At 40.9% G+C, this 27,537-nt stretch overlaps 1 protein-coding gene across 1 annotated transcript; it reads right to left on the reverse strand.

Moving 5' to 3' along the window:
- Window positions 1-632: 632 nt before the first annotated feature.
- On the reverse strand, window positions 633-26,342 carry LOC311050637 (alpha-2-macroglobulin-like; the record flags this gene model as incomplete). The annotated part of the gene is made up of 26 exons (XM_084064723.1): window positions 633-685; window positions 2,892-2,997; window positions 3,811-3,879; window positions 3,990-4,080; window positions 4,298-4,422; window positions 6,408-6,620; window positions 6,963-7,153; window positions 7,345-7,510; window positions 9,298-9,372; window positions 9,510-9,666; window positions 9,798-9,873; window positions 10,158-10,334; window positions 10,853-10,936; window positions 11,632-11,683; window positions 11,819-11,940; window positions 12,178-12,304; window positions 12,813-13,038; window positions 16,290-16,455; window positions 16,546-16,633; window positions 16,753-16,902; window positions 17,332-17,481; window positions 17,649-17,794; window positions 18,059-18,122; window positions 19,604-19,831; window positions 20,254-20,421; window positions 26,310-26,342. The coding sequence occupies 26 exons, from the start codon at window positions 26,340-26,342 to the stop codon at window positions 639-641; spliced, it is 3,297 nt and encodes a 1,098-aa protein (XP_083920849.1). The 3' UTR covers window positions 633-638.
- Window positions 26,343-27,537: the final 1,195 nt, after the last annotated feature.

Here is a 27,537-nt window from a genome sequence, read left to right on the forward strand (position 1 = left end):
ATAAGGGTCCCTTTGGTTCATAACTATCAATCATTTGGCTGGGGGCCCTGTTCAACCCTGTCACGAACCCCTGGGGGTCCCCAACCCCCTTTTATATAAATTATCTGAATGTACAGTTTTGTTTACTTTTTAGTTTAGTTTTATTTGAGTAAAATAGAGTATTTTAAATGTTGTGAAAGAAAACCCAGTTATATACCCCGTTCAAATGTTTTATGTTGGCATCATCATTTGAATAATTACAGTCCTTACACAGTGGTACCGTATTGAAACGTACATTTATTAGACACACAGGTTATCTGCACCTATAATATAATCTCACACATGCACACTTATTATAAACTTACAACCATAAAACCCAATGAGGCAAGGAAAGGTCAGCAAGGAACAATGGTACACAAATATTACTTCTGAATAGGAAATCGACGGACATCTAGTGATAGTTTTAGATTAGTTTAGATACACTTGTACAAATCTCTCAATAATCACCTCCAATCCTCACTGCACATAAAGAGCAGGAATACAACATGTGACAATGAGAAATGTATTTGTAAATGGATAGATCTTTCACATGGTGACGATGAGAAGCGTTATACTGCTGAACTGCTGGTTATGTGACATCATGCAAGCCCAATTGGCCATTACTGTGTATCACAAGCATAGCTGTATTCTGTCTCCTTGTTGTCACCTGCGTGAAACAAAGACACCTGTTAGTGTGTTTGGAACAACAGGAAATAAAAGAAAACATTTCAGTCCAATTCTTTAATTGGATGCAATAACCTGACCAATGCTGGGTACAGACATCTGAAAACACTGAGCAATAACCCCAGCAATGCCAGGCATAAAAAAGAGCAGCAGCAGTGTTTTCTTTATAATTATTATCAATTAAAGCTGTTACCAAGAAAACAAAACTTTTGTTTGCTACTTCCCTCAATTTTGAATGTAAAACATATAAACACAGACCCCCTTCTTTCTTTTCCCTGTTTTCTTTGGTCAGTGCTCATGGTAAGTGCATTAATGCATGCCGAAGTGTCCCAACATAGGAAAATAAACACATTGCTCTATGTTATCTAATATTTCTACCTTACTGCAATTCATAAGGACACTGCTTTCTTTCTGTATCATTTCATTAAACACTTAAAGGTAGGGTAAGTGATATATTTTGGTTAAAACAAAAACTTTTTTGTTAAAAGCTTAAAGTTCTATATTCTGATAGCAATCGTTGTTATAGAATGTTTGTTCAGTCACAGGAGTCTCCCTGTCTCTCCAGCTCTTTAATAAACAGAAAATACATTTTCAGGTAGGTGACAAAATGTCAGCCAATCAGGAAAGAGTACCCATTTATCAGCTTAAATTTTAGTGTGTTCCAGTTCAAATGTTTCTACTATTAATGTCTTTGTGTCATCACTTCCAATTTTACTTGTTTAATCTGTATCCTGTCTGAGTTCTCTGTCCTGATTAATTGGATAAAATTGGTATCCTGACCTAAAAATGCATTTTCTGTTTATTAAAGAGCTGGAGAGACATGGAGTCTCCTGTTTCTATACAGAAAATGGAGCTGTTTAGCACTTATTTCAACCAAAGTTAAAGTTAAAAATCACTTACCCTACCTTTAAATAAACAAGAGCTTCCCTGTCCAATCTGAATCTACGGATAGCAATTAAGATACTAGATGTGCAGTTTGTGAATGAAGCACATCACCAGTGATGTACAAACGTGAGCTGTGCTAAAGTTGTGCTGCTATGGAGCTTAGCCTTGTTGTTCTCTGGGTAACCGCCTTCCATTCCGACATCCCACTACTCTGACTACGTGGCTTCCGTGTGCGGTTAGGGTTAGGTATAGGGTTAGTAACCGTCGGAAAGGCGACATGTCGGAAAGCCGACATGTAACCGGTTCTCTGCATGCATGTAGCAGCGTGAGGTGAGCTGTGGTTGGCGTTGCAGCATCAGCTGCAACAAAGGTAACAGCCATCTAGAACAAGGTTTGTGTGTATCTCTGTCTATCACTCTATAAATCTGTCCCCACAAAGTAGAACAATCACATCAAACCACACAGCTCAGCTGACACTGCTATGCCAATCTCAGTCCTCACCAAAGTACAGCAATCACAGCAAACCACCATGTATGCTATCTCATATTAAAAATATATTTTCCAAATTATACATTCTTTTCATTTCATTTAAATGATTCCCTAAAGGTGGCTTTTTTGTTGTACGTGAGATGCGATCACAAAGCATTCTGGGACTCACTGGTAGCCTACAACTGCTAATGGGAATGTATTGTGAAAAATGTTTTCATTGCTGCAGTCTTGCTCTCTACAATCAGGCCAGATATTATATTGATATTAAAGCCTATCTGGTCTAGAATTGACACCTTGTTAAACTTTTTTGTATTTTTCTCCATGAAATAACACATAGCCTTAGCCTAGGAATACCTCAGATGCGAGAGAAATATGTTATGTAATAGGCCAATGGGACTGAGATGTCACAGAGCGTGTAGATAGAATCCTGAGAAACAAACATTTAAGGATCACTGTTGTGGAGTGTAGTTTCTAAAGATACGAAAATGAGGAAGGACATGCACATCCAAATCCAAAAGTGGGCAGATGCTGAGCGAAAAACCGTACAGTACTGTTGGGCATCAGTTGAAAAATGTTTTTTTTAATTGCACCTGAGTGCTGCTGTGACGTCTCTAGCTTGTGAAGAGCATAAGCTCAAAATGTTGCTGCGACGTTTTGTGCTTGTGCTCTTCATCAGAGAGTGTCAGACAGTGCTGAAAAGTTACAGCAGCACTCAACTGGAGCCCAAAAGTGTGCGGGCATTTCTTCAGTTTTACATTTGAAGGTTTCTACAGATATCCATAGGATAGGTTGTGTAACACTGTACATGTACTCACCTGGCTGGTAGTAATCATAGATCTTGACCAGTGCTGGCTTCAGGTTCTGAACTGGGACTTCCTGTATGAGCTCTAAGACGTGGTTGATGGGTATGCCTTTTGTTAACTGTTGGCAGAAATGTAGATTATCAAGAGTATGTTCCTATATGCTTAATTTACTTACCATTATATTCATGTATATTCTGTCATTATATACCAGTGGTTCCCAACCATAGTCCTTGGTCCTTTTGATCCTACCAGGACTCCTAGGACTGCTGGCTGTCTATATTTTTCTAATTGGACCCAAATGCTAGTTTTCTATCTGACCAGACACCTAGTACTGCTGAGTTTCCTTTGAATCAGGACCATTACTGCTGTATTTCTGTCTGAGCTTTCACACGGTAGTCAGAACATATAATCTCATGTTCTAAACCTAATTTGTATACTCAAGTTGAAGTGAATGAACCACAGTTGAAGATTTAAACACTTTTTTATTGCTATTGAGAAACAGCCGTCTAACAGGCATGCCGAAAGATTCCTCCCAAGATTCCTTACCACAGAGGATATAAAGTGTGATGTGGATGAGAACACATGGCCAAATGCAGAAGACCATGCAGATTAAAAGAGGACTTTTTAATGTCTTCTGTACCCTTTTCTCTTTATCTATTTTGTATTTTCACACAATGGTGACCAACAGCTATATTACATATCATTCTCCTGCAGTAGTTTTGGCAATTGTGTTGTACTGTAGGTGTATTGGTGCGTTAAGATTTTAGGAAAAGTGTTGACATACTAGCGACTGTTATAAAAACATAAAAAACTGTAACTAGTGTTAATTCAACTCAGACTGTAAATTTCCTGTAAGGTAAATTTTTTACCCTTGGGGTTAAAGGTGGTCTGATTTGTATTGAACATAATCTGGTGTGAACTGGTCTCTCACCTCTTTGAAATACATGATGACGTGGTCGTCCTTTTGCTCTACACGATCCACCAGCAGTGCCCCTTTCAGCTGTGAAGAAACCATTATATTAAACTGGTTATCTGTGATCGAATGTTAACATCAACAAAATAAAGTTTAAAGGTTTTCTCACTCAGGCAAAAATGTTTACAATAACTCACCTTTTTCAAAGACTCTGGGTCTGGGATGAATCCAGAAAGCATCGTTACATCAACTAACACCATGTTTGTAGTTTCTTCATTTCCAGTATATCTGTAGGTAAATATTTGAAAAGATATTTTACAATAATCTACACAAATTCACAAAATCTCTTCCCAATATTTTTGGTATAATCTGTAACATATAAAGAAAAAAGAAAAATTAAGTGTGGATTTATTTTTTCTTTGCAGCACATTGATTTTGTTGTGTATGAAATGTATCATTGACATGGCTGTAGTTCTGTCTCTACAGGTGAGGTGATCCTCCTTACAAGCTTTGTAGTTTCAGAGTCAATTTTCGTCTCAGAGCGTTGCTGCTGCAGTCGGCCTCAGGTGTGACCTTGATGGACAAACTGCTTTCCTCAACGGGTGTTGGGATGTTGTAGTTAAGAGACATCTGAGGAAACAAGTAGAGTTTGATTTGTACAATCATGAATAGTAAAGAGCCCTTACATCAATACAACTACAAGGCATGTAGAATAAGTGCAGTTTAAACTGGGACAGCAGCCCAGTCCAACATTTATATGTCGGAATGTGGGCGTTTCGTCAAAATGTGGGCATTTTGCACGATCGTTTGATGATTAATGAAATAATCATGCTACAAATATTGCTACGTACTAAAACATGGGCATGGACTGCTATTCATGTATCATTGTCTCCGCCAGGCCGAAAGGCATGGCGAGAGAGTATGTTTTCCACCCCGTCCGTCCGTCCGTGTGTCCGTGTGTCCGTCCGTCACCAGCTTATCTCCGGCACCGTTGACTTGATCGCAGCGAAACTGTGCACACACACTCCCTGGATGCCAATTCAGAACCTTTGCCCCAATTTTTTCTCATGGGCCTTTTATAGCGCCACCAGGAGGCCGATTTGTGCAAAACATATTTTTTGACAGTACTCCTACACATTTTGTCCAAAAATCACGCAAATCGGTACACAGTATCTCTATAGTCATTAAACGAAACGAGTCTTTCAGATTTCTCATATTCCATCCTGATTGGCTAAAAATGTCTTCCAAAGTTTGCAGGAGTGCTCCGTTTTGAACAAAATGCAACACACACAGCATGCAATTTCCGTGAAATTTTGCATGCTCATTCCCATTAGGCCGAGGAAGAACTACCATTTGAACATTTTCAAATCAGCCTCATGGTGGCGCTATAACAGGCCGATTCGTGTTTTTACCTATAATTGCACCGATCTGTGTAAAACTTTGTATGCACACTCCCTAGAGGTCAAGGAAAAACCTTTGCCCTGCATTTTTCACATCTGCCTTTATAGCGCCACCAGGAGGCCGACTTATGTAAAACACATTATTTTATACTACTCCTTCCAATTTTATCCAAATTTCACGCAAATCGGTACACATGATCTCTATAGTCATGTGATCACGACAGATGTGTTTGATTTTTCATATTCCATACTGATTGGCTAAGATTGACATCTAAAGTTTGCATTATTGGCTTGTTTTGAACAAAATTCCGCAAATCATGAACGCACCGTCCAATTGCGCTCAAACTTTGCACGCACATTCACACTATTTTTAACAAAATGCCTCGAATCATGAATGCAGTCAGGGTCCAATTGTCGTGCAAGGCCTAAGAACAAATGGCACCCTTTACACATTGGCCTATTATAGTGCCACCAGGAGGCCACAATAGCCTACCTGACCTGGCGGAGACCTGTGCTCCGAGGAGCGTTTTTTCTAGTTATATATCATATCATGTGAGTGACGCATTATTTTAGCTGGGACGTATACCTTCTGATAGTTCTACTTGAATGTTGATATGAAATAATAATCCTGCTAGTGTTTCAGTAGCGCGAGCAAAAAAAAAAAAGACATTAGGATTAGTCAGTGACGTCACTGTTATATGACACTGTACATTCGACGGCACACGCTAGACTCTAGCGTCTAGTGGCTTCTTATAAGATAACAAGGATGCGTCACTGTCATGCGACAATTATTGTTACGTTATGTTGCCTGGCCAACAACGTATCAAAGATCGCCAGCGTGCACTGCTTTGATTATATAGTATTGTTCTGTTATTATTACAACTCAAGGTAACGCCAGGAACAAAGTCAAACCTTATTATTCGCTCTAAACTCTGACAAGTGACTCTTCTTCTGTCACATGACATTCTCTATCTCCCAAAGCCCCATAGTCCACAGCGTTCCCTTGAGGCACTATACCATTACAGTTGAATTGAAGTGTACAATGAAAAAAACATTACTAATGTGAATGCTGGCCAGTGGGGAAGGCATTCATACTCGGGAACGGTTCGAATCAATCAGACCTAGTGTGAATCCATTACAACCCGGTAGGCTATTCAAGTCACAATGATATTACTTATGTCATTTGTTCTTGTTATAGGACAGATAGGAGCTGACCTGTGCTGAGACACATGCAGTGCCCTTAACCTCCAGGCTGTACATTCCCATCACATTCTGCAGCGACCTCTCCTGGTAAAGCAGTCTGTTGCTCTGATCCACATGGAAGACTTCGTCACCCTTGGAGGATTTGACCGTCACAGTGCTGGAGCCCTCTTGGGTGAAGACCAGAGTAGAGTAGCGAGCCAGGGCCTGAAGAGCCACTACTGTGTCCTACAAAGCACATGTTCACATGATGGGGCATAACATAATCAAGACGGACCTGTAGAGCATGCAGACTATAACGACAGCTGCAAGGGAGCTGACCACAATAAACAGCATCTGTGTGTTCTGACATATTAACAGCAGCAGAACAGGGAGAGACAGGGACGCAAAGGAGGACATGTACATGAGAGAAAGACCAGCAAGGGCGAGTGAGTGGTTCAAAGGTGAGCATTTTAACCATCAGGCCATCTACAGGAACACCTAGAACTTCTAAGACAGGGGCAAACAGCCCAACAAGGTGGGGAAGGCAGTCTTTCTTCAGATACCGTAGGACAGATATTTGAGCTGAACCTGTGTGGAGGAGAAGCCACCGTAGGAGTTCTGTTGACGGGCCAACCACGTCACGATGCGAGCAGCATAACCCAGGTCTGCAGCGGTAGGTTCAGGGCTGGCAAGCTTGGCCAGCAGCACGTAGGAGCTGATCTCTACGGACAGAGAGGCCGATGTGTCGTCCGAGGTCTGAGACCAGTGGAGGAAACCTCCTGGGGAACCACCAAGACACACAAAAACAAAACAACCATTCATCAAATCAACTTTTACTAGTAAATGAAGCAGCAATACAGTAATACTTTATTTGTGCTAATTAAGTGAATTTTACACTTGAGTAAATAAGGTTTTGTCATATCTTTACTATCTCATTTGTATGTGATATAAATGTATTTTTCTATCCCACCATCTTGTGAAGCAATCTTGTCCAGGTGTTGTAGGAGTAGTGAGCGTGTCTCCGTGTCTCCCGCCAGAGAGAAGACGTAGGCCAGCAGAGCTGTAGTGTACGTGTTGGTCTTCATGGACGCATCGATGGCCTCCCTCAGACAAGACAGGCTTTTCACCACAGGATCCTACATAGAGACACATACAGGCATTACCTACAGAATAACCATAAACTATTGCTTTTAAGGGGCAAATGGACTTCATATGAGTAGCACTGCAGTAAAAACATACAAATACAGAAATGCAATACCACACAGTAAAATAACTAGGTGGCAGACAGTCACAATTGACTGAGAAATTTCATGATGTATTGGGTAGATGGATGAACAGAAGCCTAGAGCTAAGAACCTTTAACATCTGTCTGAGATGTCTGATGTCTGAAACCTGGACTGGTGAACATGAAAGGAACATGAAATTATCTTGCTTACCAGACAGACAGACAGACAGACAGACAGACAGACAAAGAGAGAGAGAGAGAGAGAGAGAGAGAGAGACAGACAGAAAGAGAGAGAGAGACAGTGTGTGAGAGAGTGAGAGAGAGAGAGACAGAGAGAGAGAGAGAGAGAGAGAGAGAGAGAGAGAGAGACACAGAGAGACAGAGAGACAGAGAGAGATACAGTAGACGTAACATTTTGTTTTGTTGCATAGCGTTTCATTATCTATCTATCTATCTATCTATCTATCTATCAAGTAATAAAAACTCCATAAAGTCAAACGCCGGTTTCCAGTCATCGTCAGTCTATTTAATCACTCCCCCCACAGTAAAATCAAAGGTAAAAAAACAGCAAAGGGCGCTGTTTTTCCTTTTTTTTGATGATGGGTTCCCAGATTGTCCAATGTCCACGATGCAACCCGTTATAAAATCAATAATAAATATCACCTTATGCCATCCGGACGCTGATATACTGTACCAAGGTTGCAAACCCGGATCAGTATAGTGTAACATGTCTAAAGCTTGTGGCTTCAAAGTCATAAACTCAGGGGCATCATTTGGGGGGGAAACCTTAAAGACGGGGTGCCATGATTTTCAGTGATCCCCCCCCCCCCCTCCTAAAACATAATCATCAGGTATTATGGTTATACTAGGAGGAAGATTTTTTCAAAAAAGTGTACAGAAATTGTTAAAATTATGTTTTTATGTGGACACGCCTCCAGTTCATTAAGTATACCTGGTTCTCACCATAGACATATAAAGGTAGACGCCTCTTTCGGCTCTGAGGCATTGGTATCACAGGGGCCATTTTAGCGTAGGAAAGCTTCCGTGTGTGTCACAGAAGGGGGCGTTCGGTAGGCCAATCAGAGGCAAGTGGGGGCAAATTCTGACAAATCTTAGAAAAGACGCACTGTGATTGGCCAGTAGTCAACGCGCTGTGAGCGCTGTGATTGGCCAGTAGTCACTTTGAGTATCCGTTTTCCTACGCGAAAATGGCGGCCGCGATACGAGTTGCTCCAACAAACTGCAGAGGCCAATGAGGTATCTAGGTTTCTATATCTATGGCTCTCACCTTAGCACCTCCTCCACCACCTTAGCACCTGTCCTAGTCCCTCCTCCTCCTCATGCCCACACCTGTTGTGTTATGATAATTAGGGGGAGGGTATGTTTTTACTATGTCACTAAAGCGCTGTTTCTCTATTGGCACGTTTGACCCTCAAGGTTTCAGCCTCCAGGTAGAAACTCAAAATAGTCAGAGAAGACATAAAACACCATAAAAACACCACCAGGGGGCTTAATGAAGTTCTATCAACCTCATAGACACATGAAAAACAGAAAAAGTGCAAAACCATGGCACCACCTCTTTAAAGTTGTAAATGTGAAGCACAGATGAGTATGAGGGACATCATGGGTTCAAATCAAGATTAGCATACAGTATGCGCCTGGCATGTCACCTCCTGGAAGCTGGAAGAGATGACTTACTGAATGTGATGAATTCATCTCCAGGAATGAAGCAGTGATGTAAGCACTGAGAGTCACTTCATCTGACACTCCACCCTGCATTAAAAACACAGTTAGATATATTCCTCGATACCTCTTCTCTTAAACATATTTCAGAAACATGTTATATTAGTAATATACTTCTTTACGCTGTGTGTAGGCCTACCATAGACCTAATCTCTCCTCTCTCATACCTTCATTCTGTTGTTGAACAGTTTTCCAGATTGTTGAAAACAGCCATTTTTCTTCTGTTTACTCTCCAGCCATGTCTTTGGTTGTTCTATGTTCGACTGGTCGATGAAGACGAAAGACTTCGCTTGGACAAAAGATCTCAGGACAAATGCAGTCAACCTGATGATGGACAAAAACATTGTTATTACATTATGTAATGTTCAAGTTGTATGAGCATAAATGTGCATTTGACGGGGTGCCCCCCAAGGAACACCCATCCATTAGGCGATTTTCATATACAGGATTCTCACCAAGTGTTCCCTTGTCCAGTTCCAAACGTGCTGTAGGCACCACCATAGTCCTTGTAGTTTAGTTGCCTCTGGCAGCCTGCATTTAGTTTACTTCATGGTCATTATAAAGTCCTGGGTTTAGTTTACTTTATGGTTATTGTAAAATCATGGGTTTTGTTTAATTCATGGTAAATATAAAGTCATGTTAAATACATAGGAAAACACAACATTGTGGGCAAAAAAAATACATAATTAATATACATTAATCCCTATATTTTTGTTGGTAGATTGCTGACATCACACTCTGGAAGTAAGTTGATAGTTGACATATTTTTCCATAAACAAATGAAAACAATCCAGATAAAGGAGAGTTGGACTCACCGCTGACCAGGAAGGGAATGGCCTTCTCTTTGATGGCCGGTGTCAGCTGGTTTGTGTTCTTCAGGTATTCCAGGATGTAGATGTTGGGAGCTAAGAGCGCCAAATTCTGTTCCCCACATCCATACGGCATCCTAAGCAGTCCATCCAGGTTCTTCATGGCACGGCCCAGGATGTCTCCTGTCGTCAAAGAGAGAGAGAGAGAGGCTGTTAGACTGAAACAGTTTTTTTTGTATGAAGGACAACTTGTTGAGACAGACAGCTGGAAACTATAAAGGAGACAGTGTAGGAGAGACAGACAGCAGGAAAGCTGAGAGGCGGACAGTGAAGGAGAGACAGATAGTAGGACAGATGAGAGGGAGACAGGGAAGAAGAAAGAGATACAGTAGGACAGCTGTGTGGGAGACAGTGTAGGAGAGAGACAGACGGTAAGAAGTTGACAGACAGCACGAAGATGTGAAAGAGTCACTGTAGGAGAGACAGACAATAGGAAAGATGAAAGGGAAACCGTGTGGGAGTAACAGACAGACAGTAGCTGGGACCTAGTTGCAATGAAATGGGGTTTGAATCTTGCTTAAAAGATGTAAACTACATCACAGGTAATCTCCTTTCTCTAACCTGTCTTTCCCCACTGTAGTTTGTGTAATAAAGACAAAATGCACTAAATACAAAATAATGGAAAATACATGTCTATTTACCGAGGACGGATACAGAAGAACGGGCAGATCCCAAAATCACATTGTCAGGGAGTTGTAGCTGGATGTCCTCTGTCAATGTCTCTCCTAGACAGAGAAAAACATGACAGAGACATGAAATGATCCCATTAGTCACATAAACGTTGGAATTTACAATTACAACATGGTTGTAAATAATAATAATGAAAATAATAATAAGGGTAATAATAATAATAATAATAATAATAATAATAATAAATGTAATAATAATAATAATAAATTAATACATTTAAAATAAAAATAAAACATTTGGAGCCTCACACTCTCACAAGTGGGATCCACCCAAAATCTCAAATGTTTCACACAAGATCGGGGCATCCGCTGGCCTAGCGGCCCAAGCAAATACCACATACAGTACAGGCTCTCATGCAGCGTGTTGCATGTTCGAATCCCGATGACCTTTGTTGTGTGTCACTCCCCGTTTCTCTCTCCCTGTTTCCTGTTAGTCTCCACTGATAATATCAATAAAGGCAAAAAAGCTCCAACAAATATCTCAAAGATATCTCATAATGTAACAGGCAGATTCCAGGATTAACCCTATACTGATTTTACATGGCTTTTCCTCTAGCGATTCAGTGAATTTCCAGTTGGGTATAAAGATCAGCATGGACTCTAGCAGCTGCTAGTGGGCCTTTCTGTGTTACGTCTTCTTTGCGTGAAGCCGTCCACCTCTGTGTAATCTTTGCTGTTACACCGTCATGTTGAAAAGAATTGAACACGCTTCAGCTACACTCCACACTCACCTTTTGGACACAGCAACCAGTTATAGGCCTTAGTCACTTCTGTTCCCTCTGCCTGAAACGAGAGAAAGGCAGAAAATGATTTCAGTTTATCCATTAGCAAAAAAATAAAAAATAAAAAATGTCAATTAAACTTAAAACAGAAATAAAAACGTATTAAAAGATCAGAACTGTCACAACTGCGTCCTACCTTGATTATCAGAGAGCGTGTGACAACATCGATGCGACCTCTCTCTGGCACGTTGACTATCTCGTTGTCACACGACGCATGGGATGCCACTGCCTCAGCACTCACAGTCACATTGACAACCTCTGGAAACATCCACAAACAACAGTCAAGTAATTTGTCAACATCTCTGAAAATATGCAGATAGGGGACAGAAAATAACCTGTCCTTGTGTCATGTGGGGGTTGATTATGTGTCATAGTATGTCCCACACGAACCCGAAGGCAAATTTCCATGAGTGTGGTAATAAACATATTATTTAATGATTTTGGTTTGAATATGACAAACTGTAGTATAAGATACAGGCAGAGTTCAGGTCTCACCTAGGACAGAGGCATCCATAGTCCAGTGGAAGGTCTTGCGTCCGTTGGCACAGACACAGGAGGAGTACTCTTCATCAGGGATGGGTGTGAGAGTGTAATCTGATGAGGGGCTGGGAGTCACACTCACCTGAGGAAGAGACAATGGTTGGATGGAATCGAGGATAATAATAATAAAAAATAATATAAAAAAACACTGTATTGTATCTATAAAGCACTTTACAGTGTATACAAAGTGCTTTACAAAACCAAGATAAAATACAACCATGAATATAAGCAACAATTAATTAGCATTCAGTGCTAAAATAAATAAGTAAATCATAACTAAATAAGACAAACAAAGCGTGCAAGGAAATAATGTGGATACAAAAAGACAAAAACATCTAATGTAAGAAAAGGCCTTCAGTTTTCAGATGTGATTTAAAAGATAACACTGACTTTGCTAGCCTCATATCCTACAGATATACAGACAGACAGACAGACAGACAGACAGACAGACAGACAGACAGACAGACAGACAGACAGACAGACAGACGGACGGACAGACAGACAGACGGACAGACAGAGGGACGGACAAGCAGAGGGACGGACAGACAGACGGACGGACGGACGGACAGACGGACAGACAGACAGAGTACCATGATGCAGCTGGACTGGTAGTTGAAGACAGTACCCTTCAGTACGAATCTCTCTCCCCTGACGATGGAGTAAGGCAGGCTGAGCTCCAGGAAGAAGGGCTGGAAGACTTTGAGCTCCTTGGGAGGAGCAAGACCAAAGCCGCTTGAGGACAAGCAGAAAGCCTCCGTCTCCCATGTGGTGATGGTGTCTGGGACAGTGAGGGACACGTCCTCTTTTCCTGAATCCCTGGATGGAAGGATGATGGACTAATATTAAACTATATACTGGACATCAGGTCTGCTGGCCAATCAGAGCAAGCGTAATGGAACGTTCCTCTGAGGAATCTGCTGGAGGTGTATCCCACAGTGAGACATCTTACTCATGATATTCAGAGGACCAGTATCACACATGTACTGTGTACTGTACACAAAAGCTACTGTTTTGTGTGGCTGGACTTTGCGTTTGATGTGACTAATATTCATGAGTAAGCAGTTTACATCAAGTATCGTTAACTTGAGAACTCTGAAGAAGACTCTGCTTTTGAAACATCCATTACTATCGTTTAAGATGATCCTTGTGTTCCAGGTTTTTCCTTTTTGATAAAGTGTCTTTACAATTAACATCAAATAAAACTAGAAAAAGTGCTCCTCGGAGCACAGGTCTCCGCCAGGTCAGGTACGTTATTGTGGCCTCCTGGTGGCGCTATAATAGGCCAATGTGAAAGGGGTGTCATTTCTTCTTAGGCTTTTCACGGCAATCGGACACTGCATTCATGATTTGATGCTTTTGTTCCAAAAATGTGTTTTGCTAAAATTAGACTTGCTGGTGGCGCTATAACAGGCCAATGTGAAAAGGGTGCAATTTCTTCCTCGGCCTAGTGGGAATGTGCGTGTGAAATTTCACGGAAATCGCAAGCTGCGTTTATGATGTCAGGCATTTTGTTCAAAACGGACCAATCCTGAAAACTTTGGAAGCCAATGAGGATGGAATATGGAAAATCGGACAGATCCGTGTTGATCACATAACTATAGAGATAATGTGTACCGATTTGCATGACGTTTGGATAAAATCTGTAGGAGTAAATGGGTTTTGCACAAATCGGCTTCCTGGTGGCGCTATAACAGGGCTATGTGAAACATTTGGGGCAGAGCTGTTCACAGACGGACACACGGACGGACACACACACACACGGACGGACGGACGGACGGACGGTAAAACCATAGACTGTAAAAAAGAATGGACAAAGCCACTCCCCTGCTTTCTACAGAACGAAAATGAAGCCGATAGTTCAGGAACATGCATTCCTCCATCGTTAATATATACAGTTGGCCACGCCGGAACTCAAACGCTATTGGTTGAGACCAGACACGTGACCAGCGAACCGGAAAACAACCCCCAAAAATGCTATTGGTTGTGTAGGTTGTCAATCAAATCATCCCGCCCCTCCTGGAGCATAGCCTACTTTATCGTCAATTTTAGAATAAATGGGACCATAATTTAGCAAAACGCATATCATGATGATTGAAAGGAGACTTTAAACTAGCGACTGGAAGCATACAGTATAGAATTTATGACAATTTTTATTACGGTAAGAAAATCTAGTCTAAAGTTTGTCAAAAATCCATTCACTTGCGTTAAAACAAATTCTTTCTGACACTGCAGGTCGGCGCAGGGTAAAACAGTGCCTCACTCTGGCCATTCATAAGCTTCCGTGTTGGCCTCATCGTAAATATCGAAGCCTTGCCCCTTGGGTAAAACATACTCTCTCGCCATGCCTTTGGCCTGGCGGAGACAATGACCAGAGCTAAAGCTAATAAAAACATAAGAATAGACATAACTCAAACTGAACTGAAATCCGTCGGACGGACGGACGTCTGTCCGTCCGTCCGTCCGTCCGTCCGTCCATCCGTCTGTGGACAGCTAATCTCCCGCACCGTTGGCTTGATCGTAGCGAAACTGATCACACACACTCCCTGGATGCCAATTCAGAACCTCTGCCCCAATTCTTTCACATGGCCCTGTTATAGCGCCACCAGGAGGCCGCTTTTTGCTAAACACATTTTTTCACAGTACTCCTACAGATTCTGTCCAAACATCACGCAAATCGGTACACAGTATCTCTATAGTCATTAAACAAAAGGGATCTTTCAGATTTTTCATATTCCATCCTGATTGGCTAAAATGGCTTCCAAAGTTTGCAGGACTGCTCCGTTTTGAACAAAATGCCTCAAATTATGAACACAGCATGTAATTTCCGTGAAACTTTGCACGCACATTCCCACTATGCCGAAGAAGAAATACCACTTGAGATTTTTCTAATCAGCCTCATGGTGGCGCTATAACAGCCCGATTCGTGTTTTTACCTATAACTGCACCAATCTGCATAAAACTTTGTATGCGCACTCCCTAGAGGTCAAGGAAAAACCTTTGCCCTGCATTTTTCACATCTGCCTTTTATAGCGCCACCAGGAGGCCGACTTATGTAAAACATATTTCTTTACATTACTCCTTCCAATTTCACGCAAATCGGTACACATGATCTCTATAGTCATGAGATCAAGACGGATCTGTTTAATTTTTCGTATTCCATCCCGATTGGCTAAAATTCACATCTAAAGTTTGCAGGAGTGGCCCGTTTTGAACAAAATGCCGCAAATCATGAACGCAGCGTCCGATTGTGGTCAGACTTTGCACGCACATTCACACTATGTTGAGGAACAAATGCTACCCTTTTAATATTTGCCTGTTATAGCGCCACCAGCAGGTCTAATTTAGCAAAACATTTTTGAACAAAATTCCTCAAATCATGAATGCAGTGTCCGATTGCCGTGCAAGGCCTAAGAAGAAATGGCACCCTTTTCACATTGGCCTATTATAGCGCCAACAGGAGGCCACAATAACCTATCTGACCTGGCGGAGACCTGTGCTCCGAGGAGCACTTTTTCTAGCTTTAAGCCTATAAACACTTTGTGTGTTTCAACCAGTAGTTAAACTATTTTATTATGATCCAGTCGCAAAAGTTGCCTTTAAATTCCATTAACCGATTTATCACTGAGAAATTTTATAATTATGCTGCTGAACTGAATCCAAACCATTGTTTAGTGGCAAGACGTGTTAGAGACATTTCAAGATCACTTTAGAATATTGATTCATTTTGTAGATATGAAATCATAATTATAATAATTAAGTATAGCTGTCCTACTTTTTTGTCCCACATCACGTGAAGTCACCCTACCATTGTGGGGTGAGATGTTAAAGGCGATAGCCTTGTTTTACTTAATACAATCTTATTTGAACTAAATTTCATTACCCCTTATCCCTAAACTTCTTTTGCCATTTTTTACTATTTTGAAAAACATTTTAAAATAGTTCAAATAGCCGATCTACAATCTGGCTAACATGCTGTACCTAAAAACCCTGAACTCTATAAACTAACATAATTGAACTGCCTTTAAAAGATAATATGTAATGTTCATGTTGTAGCATTGTGACCTCACCCCACTTCCACCAAGTCCCATATCCATGTCTCTGGGAAGAAGGAGCGGATCGTCTGTATGGGTGGCGGAACTGAAGAACCATCGACGGCATCACCGCCACGACCTGCAGCGCCTCCAACACCTCTGCTATAATACACTTCGTGTTGTCTGTAAACCTCTGGAAACACTACATAACATTCACCCAGCATTAGACAATGATAATACACTGAAATCAGCTGAATTCATGCTTGTTACATAATACTCATCTGGATCTTACTTCTACGATTGTGGTATTCTATTCCTTTGAACAGGATGCAGGCGGGTATTTTTGTAAGCAAATTTGTCGCCATCTTCAGTCCTAGATTCTAGATAAATCAAAATTAATAAATGTCCTGGTAAAGTAGAAAGTAATAATAACGATAATGAAATGAAAAGCAGAAATGTATCCTTGACGATTTAAGTTGAAATTGAGGCATAGAAATACCTTAAACACAGCGTAAGCATCCTTGTCATCATCACGGCGTCCAGGGTAGGGCATAACATATCTTTTTGATCTCACAGGAAAACATCCTTCATCATCTTCAAGTTCATATGGAATACGCTGTGATTTCTTGACTGGCAACAGTTCAAAAATCTGTTAAAAGAAAATAGTTTAGAGACAAAATCATGACAGTATAGATGATGATTGTAGTGATGAAGATAATACAAGATGATCAGATAAGATAAAAATACATGAAACCGCATGGGGACTTTTTCATCTTGATTGAGCACACAAAAGGAGGTACAGCATCAAAAACACGCAAATTACGGCATGTGAGTATGATGGCAGGTAAATGGAAGGTCTTGAAAAAACACCATCTTCACTTAAAGCCAAAGTATTTATTGAGAATACAATGTTTAGGTCGCATTGACCTTCATCAGGTACCTGATGAAGGTCAATGCGTCATTTAGTTCAGTGTATTCGCAATAAATGCTCCTATGCACCTGTCCTTGAAGTGGGTGTGCAGAAGGACCTTTCTAAGTGGAAGGTCTTACCTTGTCTGCATTGAATGGAAGGTCATACCTTGTCTGCATTGAGCTGCTTTCCTGGCTCCTTGATACGAACACTCTGGTCGATGGCACTGACACCACACAGCGAGCCTGGCATGGCTGACACCTGCAATGTATTCTTCTCTCCGGGGATCGCCGTGGATGGAGAGAACTCCAGAAACACCTGACATGTGAACAAAACATCACCATGAATACAGACCTTTGACACCTGTAATGACTCACGATAGCCCCACTTAAATGTAATACTTCTTCTGGCAATGTTACTGTAATCCTTCACAGAGATCAAAGAACATTGGCACAAAAGAGAGCAAAGGTCAGACTTGAACTGACCTTATTACGGAAGCATTTCTCTGTGGTGAAGTCTGCGCTGTGAGCAATGACCGTCTCACTGGGGAGGACAGTGTACACAAGCACCTGGAGCAATGGAGCCATCTCTGGGGTGACCTCCAACTTGAAGGAGATCTCACCCTCGGTGACTGGAACCACACAGCAGTTTAAAGAGAAGAGAAGAGAAGAGAAGAGAAGAGAAGAGAAGAGAAGAGAAGAGTGCTCACTAAACCTTTATATCATTATCATAACTGGTGTCATGGTTAGTTCTTAGTACTTACTGTTTGTTTGTCCATGTACATTATCAAAAGCTAGAATGTTTTATTTGTTTTCCTTATATTTAATTATGTTTATTTATTGTAAATTATAGACAATCAGTGCTGTTTTATGTGTTGTTGCTGTTGTTTACTTACCTGAAGAATCCAGCACTTGAACACTTACAAGTCCTTCCTTGATAATAGCTGCTCTGGATAAAATCTATTGAGATAGAATGGACAGAATGATGAGGAGAGGAGAATGGAAATAAGCTCTGTTTTTTTGTTTTATCCTTTTGACAGATAATTATTTACATTACCAGACTTAATTTGAACATTTCAGCAGACTGTGGCATGCCAATTAATTACAAGTGAAACCAGTAATCAACTAGAAAAAGTGCTCCTCGGAGCACAGGTCTCCGCCAGGTCAGGTAGGCTATTGTGGCCTCCTGGTGGCGCTATAATAGGCCAACGTGAAAAGGGTGCCATTTCTTCTTAGGCCTTGCACGACAATCAGACTGACTGCATTCATGATTTGAGGCATTTTGTTAAAAACATGTGTTTCGCTAAATTAGACCTGTTGGTGGCGCTATAATAGGCCAATGTTAAAAGGGTGGCATTTGTTCCTCAGCATAGTGTGAATGCGCGTGCAAAGTTTGAGCGCAATTGGACGGTGCGTTCATGATTTGCGGAATTTTGTTCAAAACAAGCCAATAATGCAAACTTTAGATGTCAATCTTAGCCAATCAGTATGGAATATAAAAAATCAAACACATCCATCGTGATCAGATGACTATAGAGATCATGTGTACCGATTTGCGTGAAATTTGGATGAAATTGGAAGGAGTAGTATAAAAAAATGTGTTTTACATAAGTCGGCCTCCTGGTGGCGCTATAAAAGGCAGATGTGAAAAATGCAGGGCAAAGGTTTTTCCTTGACCTATAGGGAGTGTGCATACAAAGTTTTACACAGATCGGTGCAATTATAGGTAAAAACACGAATCGGCCTGTTATAGCGCCACCATGAGGCTGATTTGAAAATGTTCAAATGGTAGTTCTTTCTCGGCCTAATGGGAATGTGCGTGCAAAATTTCACGGAAATTGCATGCTGTGTTCATGATTTGAGGCATTTTGTTCAAAACGGAGCACTCCTGCAAACTTTGGAAGACATTTTTAGCCAATCAGGATGGAATATTAGAAATCTGAAAGACCCGTTTCGTTTAATGACAGTAGAGATACTGTGTACCGATTTGCGTGATTTTGGGACAAAATCTGTAGGAGTACTGTCAAAAAATGTGTTTTGCACAAATTGGCCTCCTGGTGGCGCTATAACAGGCCCCTGTGAAAGATTTGGGGCAGAGGTTCTGCTCTGGTATCCAGGGAATGTGTGTGCACAGTTTGGCTGCGAGCAAGCCAACGGTGCCGGAGATTAGCTGTACACAGACAGATCGAAGGACGGACACACGGACGGACGGACGGACAAGGGGTAAAACATACTCTCTCGCCATGCCTTTCGGCCTGGCGGAGACAATAACAGAATGTACAGTATGAAGGCTGAAAGTGGAGTTCCCTGTTACCAGATCAGATCTCAATAAGTACGCTATATGTTCACTGTGTGTGTGTGTGTGTGTGTGTGTGTGTGTGTGTGTGTGTGTGTGTGTGTGTGTGTGTGTGTGTGTGTGTGTGTGTGTGTGTGTGTCTCACCAGGTACATCAGGTCCACGGGGCCTGCAGTCTCTCCAACTACACTGTAGTGGATGGTGATGTGGTTTACTCCATTGCAGACCAGTGGGTTCTCTGTCTTCTTCACCTCCAGTGAGCTCACTGTCTTGGTGTCAACTGTGGCTTCTTGGACCAGGGACAGTTTATGTTCCCCTTCCACATAGTATGGTGTTCTGTATCCACGGTATTCTAACACTGGTTTTGCGCTAGCCTTGATCACAGCAAAAAAGAAAGGAAAAATATGTGATTTATAACAAATGTTTTGTACTAGACCGCTGCCCTCTACTAAGGAATGATGCAAATTACGAATGCATGCCCTACCTGGTTATGCCATACCCATTGTCAGGGTACCTGTTGTGTACATGGAGATCTCTGTATCTGTATCGCTGATGTCCTCAGTATATGGCCATATATGGGCATGCCGTCTACAATATAGACGTTCTGTCTGTGTGTGTGTGTGTGTGTGTGTGTGTGTGTGTGTGTGTGTGTGTGTGTGTGTGTGTGTGTGTGTGTGTGTGTGTGTGTGTGTGTGTGTGTGTGTGTGTGTGTGTGTGTGTGTGTGGCACATGCATGAGGTTCCACTGTGCTGGTCCTAAGTGCTGCAGGTGGTTGAACACTAAAACGCTGACTTACTTTGAGAAAGATGTCTCCTCCAGATGTTGTGGATGTGTCGAATGAGAAATTGGCCACACCATCACTGTCAGTTGTGAGGTTCACTATGTTACGTGAATGTCTTTTACCTTCAAACATGTACACCAACATGTCAGGAATGGGTGTGTTATTGAAGTAAAGTGCTTTGACCTTGAGAGTTGGAAATACAAAATAACATTATACAGAATGCATATGGCCAGTGTCAGGTGGGTAGAACTGTACTGAAGCAATAGGTGTAAAACCATATACTTACTTTTCCTTCAATTACTGATTGGGCCTCATACACCTTGGGTGTTTCAATAAAGGAAAGTTTTCCAATAACATAAGAGAGAGAGATCACTTTCCCTTGTGGCTGTGTAATACCTGTGGGGAAAAACCCTCCATGTAATTTCAGTCACAGTGTTAGAATCATTTCATTAGACTGAATGATGAGCTACTGAATCTTATTGCTTTTCTGACTGAATCTACTTGCCTGTTCCATCTTCCTCTGCTTTAGCATTAAGATGCAGTTTATCAGTAAGAACCTTTTGGGCAAGTGTGGTGAAAGTTGACATTTTGAAAGTAAAGGTAGCACAGCCACTCTTGTCCGTCTGTTCAACATACAAAGAGAGAGAGAGAGAGAGAGAGAGAGAGAGAGAGAAAGAGCGAGAGAAAACACTCAATAAGTGAGGGCCATTAATGACGAGCCATGTGGTTATTGAAAAAGAATGCATACGCATATAATGCATTATAGGTTGATTAGATATCTATCGATCGATCGATTGATCAATCGATAAATATAAATAGTATGTGTCAGTATATTTATATTCTTATATTTATATTGCGTGTGTAGTCCGACAAGTGTAAAGCATTGGGTTCAACATTGGTGAACCTTGACCAGGCGGCAACCAATAGGGCATCGCAGTTGCGGCCACTTCCGGGTTCCACTGCAAAATACTCAATGCATTTTTCCCATTGACTTTTCCAAAAATATTTATATCAATTAATTTAAGCCTAGAATCAAGCCATCCAGGATCCTGGTGAATCAATAAAACCTTTTTCTCTGTGATTTTTTTTTATTTTATATTTAATGATATGATATACTATGTTTAATAAATAACCTTTGTTTTGCCGTTTTCAAAAAAGTTTTTTTCACAGAATCAAACGTTTTATGGTCATGATTCACCAGGATCCTGGATAGCTTGATTCTAGGCTTAAATTAATTGATATATAAATATTTTTGGAAAAGTCAATGGGAAAAATGCATTGAGTATTTTGCAGTGGCACCAGGAAGTGGGCGGGAACTGCGATGCCCTATAGGAAAGAAACGCTGTGCATTGACTCCACTTTGGCAGCCATTTCTTTTTCCTTTGGCTGAAGCGTGTGTGTGTTTCCCAGGGCTGTTTGTGTGTCCATGAATACGGTTTGATTGACATATTCCCCTCACTCCTTTTAGTGCTGATGCAACTCTACCTTATAATCATTCTGATTGGTCATGGGTTTTTGTGATATGATGACATGTCAGCAACGCTCCACCCAGCTTCAACCTGACTGGAAGTGTGAGCATCAAGACTAACAGAAAACACTTGCATGAGGGTTCAGAGCCTTGTAGATAATCTTTGAAAATGACTGTTAATACAGTATATGTATATATTTTTTATTATGTGTATGCATTTAGAATGGTGTTGAGGCCGCTACATTAAAGGTGTGTGGCTTTCTGAAAATAATGAGGAGCATCCAACCAATCAGACTTGAGTATTCTCAGTGGTACCCTAAAATAATCAATATAGAGTTAAAACCTTAATCTGTTTGTGTTTGTCACACATGCATACGCGCACGCATCAATGTGTATCTTTTTTGTACTGCACAAAGGAGGTGAAATAGCTGGTGCATTAACATGTCATGTCACCTGTTTACTCTCTTTATGACAGGGTGCAATAACGTCAGGGACACCCTCTGGATGTTCTGGGGTAAGGCGGGAGTAAATATTTCCCTTTAGTGGTCGGCACAGCTCCACTTCTGCCTTACCAGGCACAGGCTGTCCATAGGTGTACCTGATAACGTAAGGAGTATACATACCCTCATGAAAAAAGTCTTTGTCCCCCATCTATTTATCCTTTTTAGCGGCGCTAGCCGCTCTATACCTTTAGGTATAGAGCCGCTCTATACCTTTAGGTATAGAGCGGATATTAGCCCTCTATACCTGGCTTTTGCGTCAACGTTCTGATTGGTCAGACACGTCAACAAAGTGATTGGTCAAGCTTCACGTGACACGTGGCTATAAACACATTATAAACACTTATTGATGACAAAATGTATCAAAGGCGCCACTACCTTCACACAGGTGTGATTTTTACCCATACAATAAAAATATAATCAACAAAACATTTACTCATAATTTCCCCCATATCTTCTCTAAAATACTGTAGATCTTTGGCCATTCCAATGTTTAATGTAAAACTCCCAAGATATCCAAAAACGTACTGTATATTTACACTGAGAGAAGTTGATATATGTCATACTGTACTCACGTTGCACAAACTTCAGCTGTGAATTCCTCTTGTTCGAAGCTTATCTCCTCATGTACTTCTACTTTCACATCAAATTTTGGCAAAACTGGGAACAATTTACAGTTGTTAGCATTGTATAGTTATGACAGGGTAAATGTGACACAACAACACAAACTAGATCTGCCAGGCTTGGTTGCCTAAGGCAGGTTGTCAAACAAGATGTTAAGGAGGGGGAACCGCTAGGTGCGGCAGGCCGGTCTTCGTTGAATTGGTTTGAAGAACCTATTGGGGGAGTCCTGTAATGATGGGCTTAATTACCGGAGTTATGCTAGAATGGTGGAATCCAGTAGTGGATGAATCTTACTACTAGAGTTAGGGGTTTAATAGCTTGCAACCAAAGGTTAATCAAAGATTAACTAAGATTGTAAGAAGGTCAGCTTAGTCGACTGTTAAAGAGAATTTATGACCTTATAATCGAACGGCTGAAGACTGAAGTCGATGGACAGTAATAGACCAGTATAGGATGAAGTCATAGTGGGTTCGTCGTTGGAGATGACGTAACGGTTATGTGACCGTTATGTCACCCTTAACAGTACCCCCCCCCCCCCCTCGACGCGCGTCGACCGCGCGTCAAGACCCCCGCATCGCATGGCACAGCCAATGTGCAGAAGAAAGGCACTTCTAGAGGCCCCTCAGCATGTGAGTTCAGGATTGATTGGATGTTGTTGCATAAATGGCTTTTTTGTGTAAGAAATAGTACCCTCTTACAAATGTTTTAAGCCAATTACCGGCAAAATGTGTTTTACACGTTTTACTATAATACAGAACAATAATTAAAAGAAAACGATACGTACACGAAATCTACATACAGACGCTAAGGAAAATAGGTAATTAAATACACCAATGATAAGAGAAAATTAACAAAACTCTCATCTGACAACAGATACAGTATGTCTCCATATTTCTGCCACAAACAGTACAAGCAAAAAAGCATGCAAATCCGATTTCTAAAGTGGCAGGTACAAGACAGAAGTCAACATCTAATACAAATAAGCGGATAACTTCATGTCTGTATGGTGGAGAATATTATATATATTATGTATATATGTATTATATATATATACATATATATATATATATATACTGTATATATATATGTATATATATATATATATATATATATATATATATATACATATATATATATACATATATATATATATGTACATATATACATGTTATATGTTGTGTACTCCTTTCGACATGACGGACGTGAAAACAGTACTTGCGCTGCTTCACTGGCGCAAGTAACTAGAAAAAGTGCTCCTCGGAGCACAGGTCTTCGCCAGGTCAGGTACGTTATTGTGGCCTCCTGGTGGCGCTATAATAGGCCAACGTGTAAAGGGTGCCATTTCTTCTTCGGCCTAGCAGGAATGTGTGTGCATTCATGATTTGAGGCATTTTGTTGGAAAATGTGTTTTGCTAAATTAGACCTGCTGATGGTGCTATAACAGGGCAATGTGAAAAAGGTGGCATTCCTTCCTCGGCTTGGTGGGAATGTGCGTGCAAATTGCACGCTGCGTTCATGATTTGAGACATTTTGTTCAAAACGGACCAATCCTGCAAACTTTGGAAGCCAACCTTAGCCAATCAGGATGGAATATGAAATATCGGACAGATCTGTCTTGATCACATGACTATAGAGATACTGTGTACCGATTTGCGTGATGTTTGGATAAAATCTGTAGGAATGATATCCAAAAATGGGTTTTGCACACATCGGCCTCCTGGTGGCGCTATAGCAGGCTAATATAAAAGAATTGGGGCAGATGTTCTGAATTGGCATTCAGGGAGTGTGTGTGCACAGTTTTGCAGTGACCGGGCCAACGGTGCCGGAGATTAGCTGCTAACAGACGGACAGGACACACGGACGGATGGACGGACGGACAGGGGGTAAAACATACTCTCTCGCCAGGCCGAAACAAAAACAGTGAAATTTGTAGCATTTGTGGCACCCCCTATGGGCCCAAGTGAAATTGCTTTTGGCTCTGCGTTGTTTAGATGTGTGATTACAATTTGTGGTTGATCAGAGCATTTCTCAATGTTTGATTTGATTGATTCAATGTTTTGTAAAATATGGCCCCTCCCTCAAACTTTGTATGGGGGCCCCTCCCATACAAAGTTTGAGGGAGGGGCCATATTTTATGGGAACCAGAATGGAAAGTGAAAAATCTCTTGAGTCACATGACTCAAGAGATAATGTGTGCAGATTTGTGTGAATTTTGGACAAATTATGTAGGGGTATGCAAAAGATGCGTTTTGGAGACAAATTAAAACGCCGTACAGACAGACAGAGAAACACAGATGGACAGGGGGCGAAAACATAATCTCCGCCTCCTGGCCAGTCCGCTAAGAGATGATAATTATTATTGTAGGCATAGGCTACAGTTTGGCCACTCTGAATAAATATTTCTCCCAAATAAGGATCACTAACCATATTTCTCCACCTTGAAGTAATGATATATATCCCTGTCATCAACATGAACAATAACTTTGTAGGTTCCTTCACGTGCCTCAGGGTTCACTGAGTAAGAAAGCTGCAGAATCTTTCCATTAGATGTTTGGTTCACCCACTGTCCAATCCGGTTGCGATTAGCATCCTGTTCAAACATCAATTTTAAGGAGAGGAGAGGAGAGGAGAGGAGAGGAGAGGAGAGGAGTTCAGAACCCAAGATTAAGTCAAGAGATGTGTTTTTATAGGGAATGGACAAGTTTAGGAGTAATAACATCCATTAGAATCACATCACAACATTTCAGTAAGAACATGATCCATATTTAGGCCACAACTAAACACATGCCTTACATAGTTGTTGGCAATAAGTCTAAAGTGAATTGTGAATTAATAAAAAATAAAAAATACGCATAGCGTAATATGAATCTGTAATATGCTGTGTAATATGCATCTGCATTGCTAGGAAGTAAGGAAACAAGAAGAGAATACACTGTAGAATAAACTATTCCCAGGGGGATTTAACATAACAGTCATTCATTCACTGTGTGGATATGAACATCAAAAACAGGTTAAATTCATTGTTACTGTACAGTACGTATATTCAATACAGTGAGTCTTACCTCAATTTCAATATTGTACTGCAAGAAGAAAAAACAAGCAAAAAGAATATCTGTTAAAAAAGAAACCATGGTCTGATTCTGTCTCACTATCATACAAACAAATTCATCCATGGACATAAAGGATTCTATATTCACAGTCTGACTGTTTGATAATATATTGTAATTAAGTTTCATAGTAACAGATTTCGCCTTAATATAAACCTTAATATAAACCATCAGGTCGTGGACCTGATGAAGATCCACAACATGATCGAAACGTTGTCAGCCAAATAAAGTTTTTGAACCTAATATGGTGTGCAGGCTCTACCCTTTAGCCTCTTTAGCCCAGCACCCACCAGTCCATGTGTGTTATAAGTTCCCTTTCTAGTGTACAGTGATGCCCATATTGTGGATATGATTTAAGTAGCTACCACTCACCAACTCATCGATAGGTGTGAACTTGGTGTCCATGGTAACAACTCTGAATTTCACTGCAATAAATGCCATTAGATTAGTTAAAGATCATCTACGACACAGAAATCGTTAGGAATGAACAGCAAGGATAAATGGAACTGACTGTTGTCGACTCACGACTGATGGTTTATGTAACCCTTCCATTATTTAATTTCTGTGAAATCTAAGATTGCTGTTGAATGAAATGTTAAGCCTCCTTTCATCCATGTTATATTAAAGATGTCATCATACTATCAAAGACAGTGTTACCTGTTTGTCCTGGGAGGTAGATTGGTTTATCTGTTTGGATGAATGTCATGGGTTTGTAGGATTTTAACATGATTTTCCTGGCTTCTCTAAATAGGAATGTTTGACCTTGCAGAACCACCTCAAGAATCATTTGATTCTCTACTGCTGGAGCCTGTGATGGATACAGAAGTTACCATTGACATAAAGATTGACACCTCAAATCTCTTTGAGAAGTCATCCACAGCTCATGTTGCAAAATCCACCAATATTGAACTATTGAAATGTAACCAATTGTAGAAGTGATGCATTAAAAATGTATTTCTGATGTTGAATTGGGATTCTTTTGAACAAAGTGACCTGGAATGATCCACATTGGAGGAATGGTGTGTCAGAGGTCTTCTGGAAGATTGTTCTGTTCATTTCTATAGAGACCAGCAAAATGGTCATGGTCGAAGTCTCATTGGGTTTTTTAAAATCCACACAGAACCTGGCCTCAGAGCCCGCCTCAATTACTGCAGGAATGGCCACCATGTATTGCCTGTAATGCAGAAATATACATGTTCATGGATTTACTGATGATCTGCTACAGTAAATGCCTAAAATGTAATGTTAAATAAGTTCTAATACATAATACTGTTCCTAACAAGACAATATCCAACCCAGCAGGAATTCAAATCCAGTGATACTGCACACCTAGATTTTACATGCTGTTAGTGTTTTAAAGCTGATGTGAGCTGTGGAGCTAGACTTACGGTCTTGCTGCTGCTTGACTGATACAAATCCATGTTAAACAGGCAGATAGAATCCATGTCCACATCTTAACCCTAGAGAGAGCCATGACTGAGGGGGGATAGACTCAGTGATCATCTCTATTAAATAGATACTGCTACGTATATGTGCCCTCCCACGCATACACGCACACAGTGGGAAGGGAGGGACAAGGTGCAAAACCCCTACGCTTCCC

This window comes from Gymnoscopelus microlampas (assembly GCF_963454915.1).
Source record: "Gymnoscopelus microlampas genome assembly, chromosome: 8".
NCBI lineage: Eukaryota > Metazoa > Chordata > Actinopteri > Myctophiformes > Myctophidae > Gymnoscopelus > Gymnoscopelus microlampas.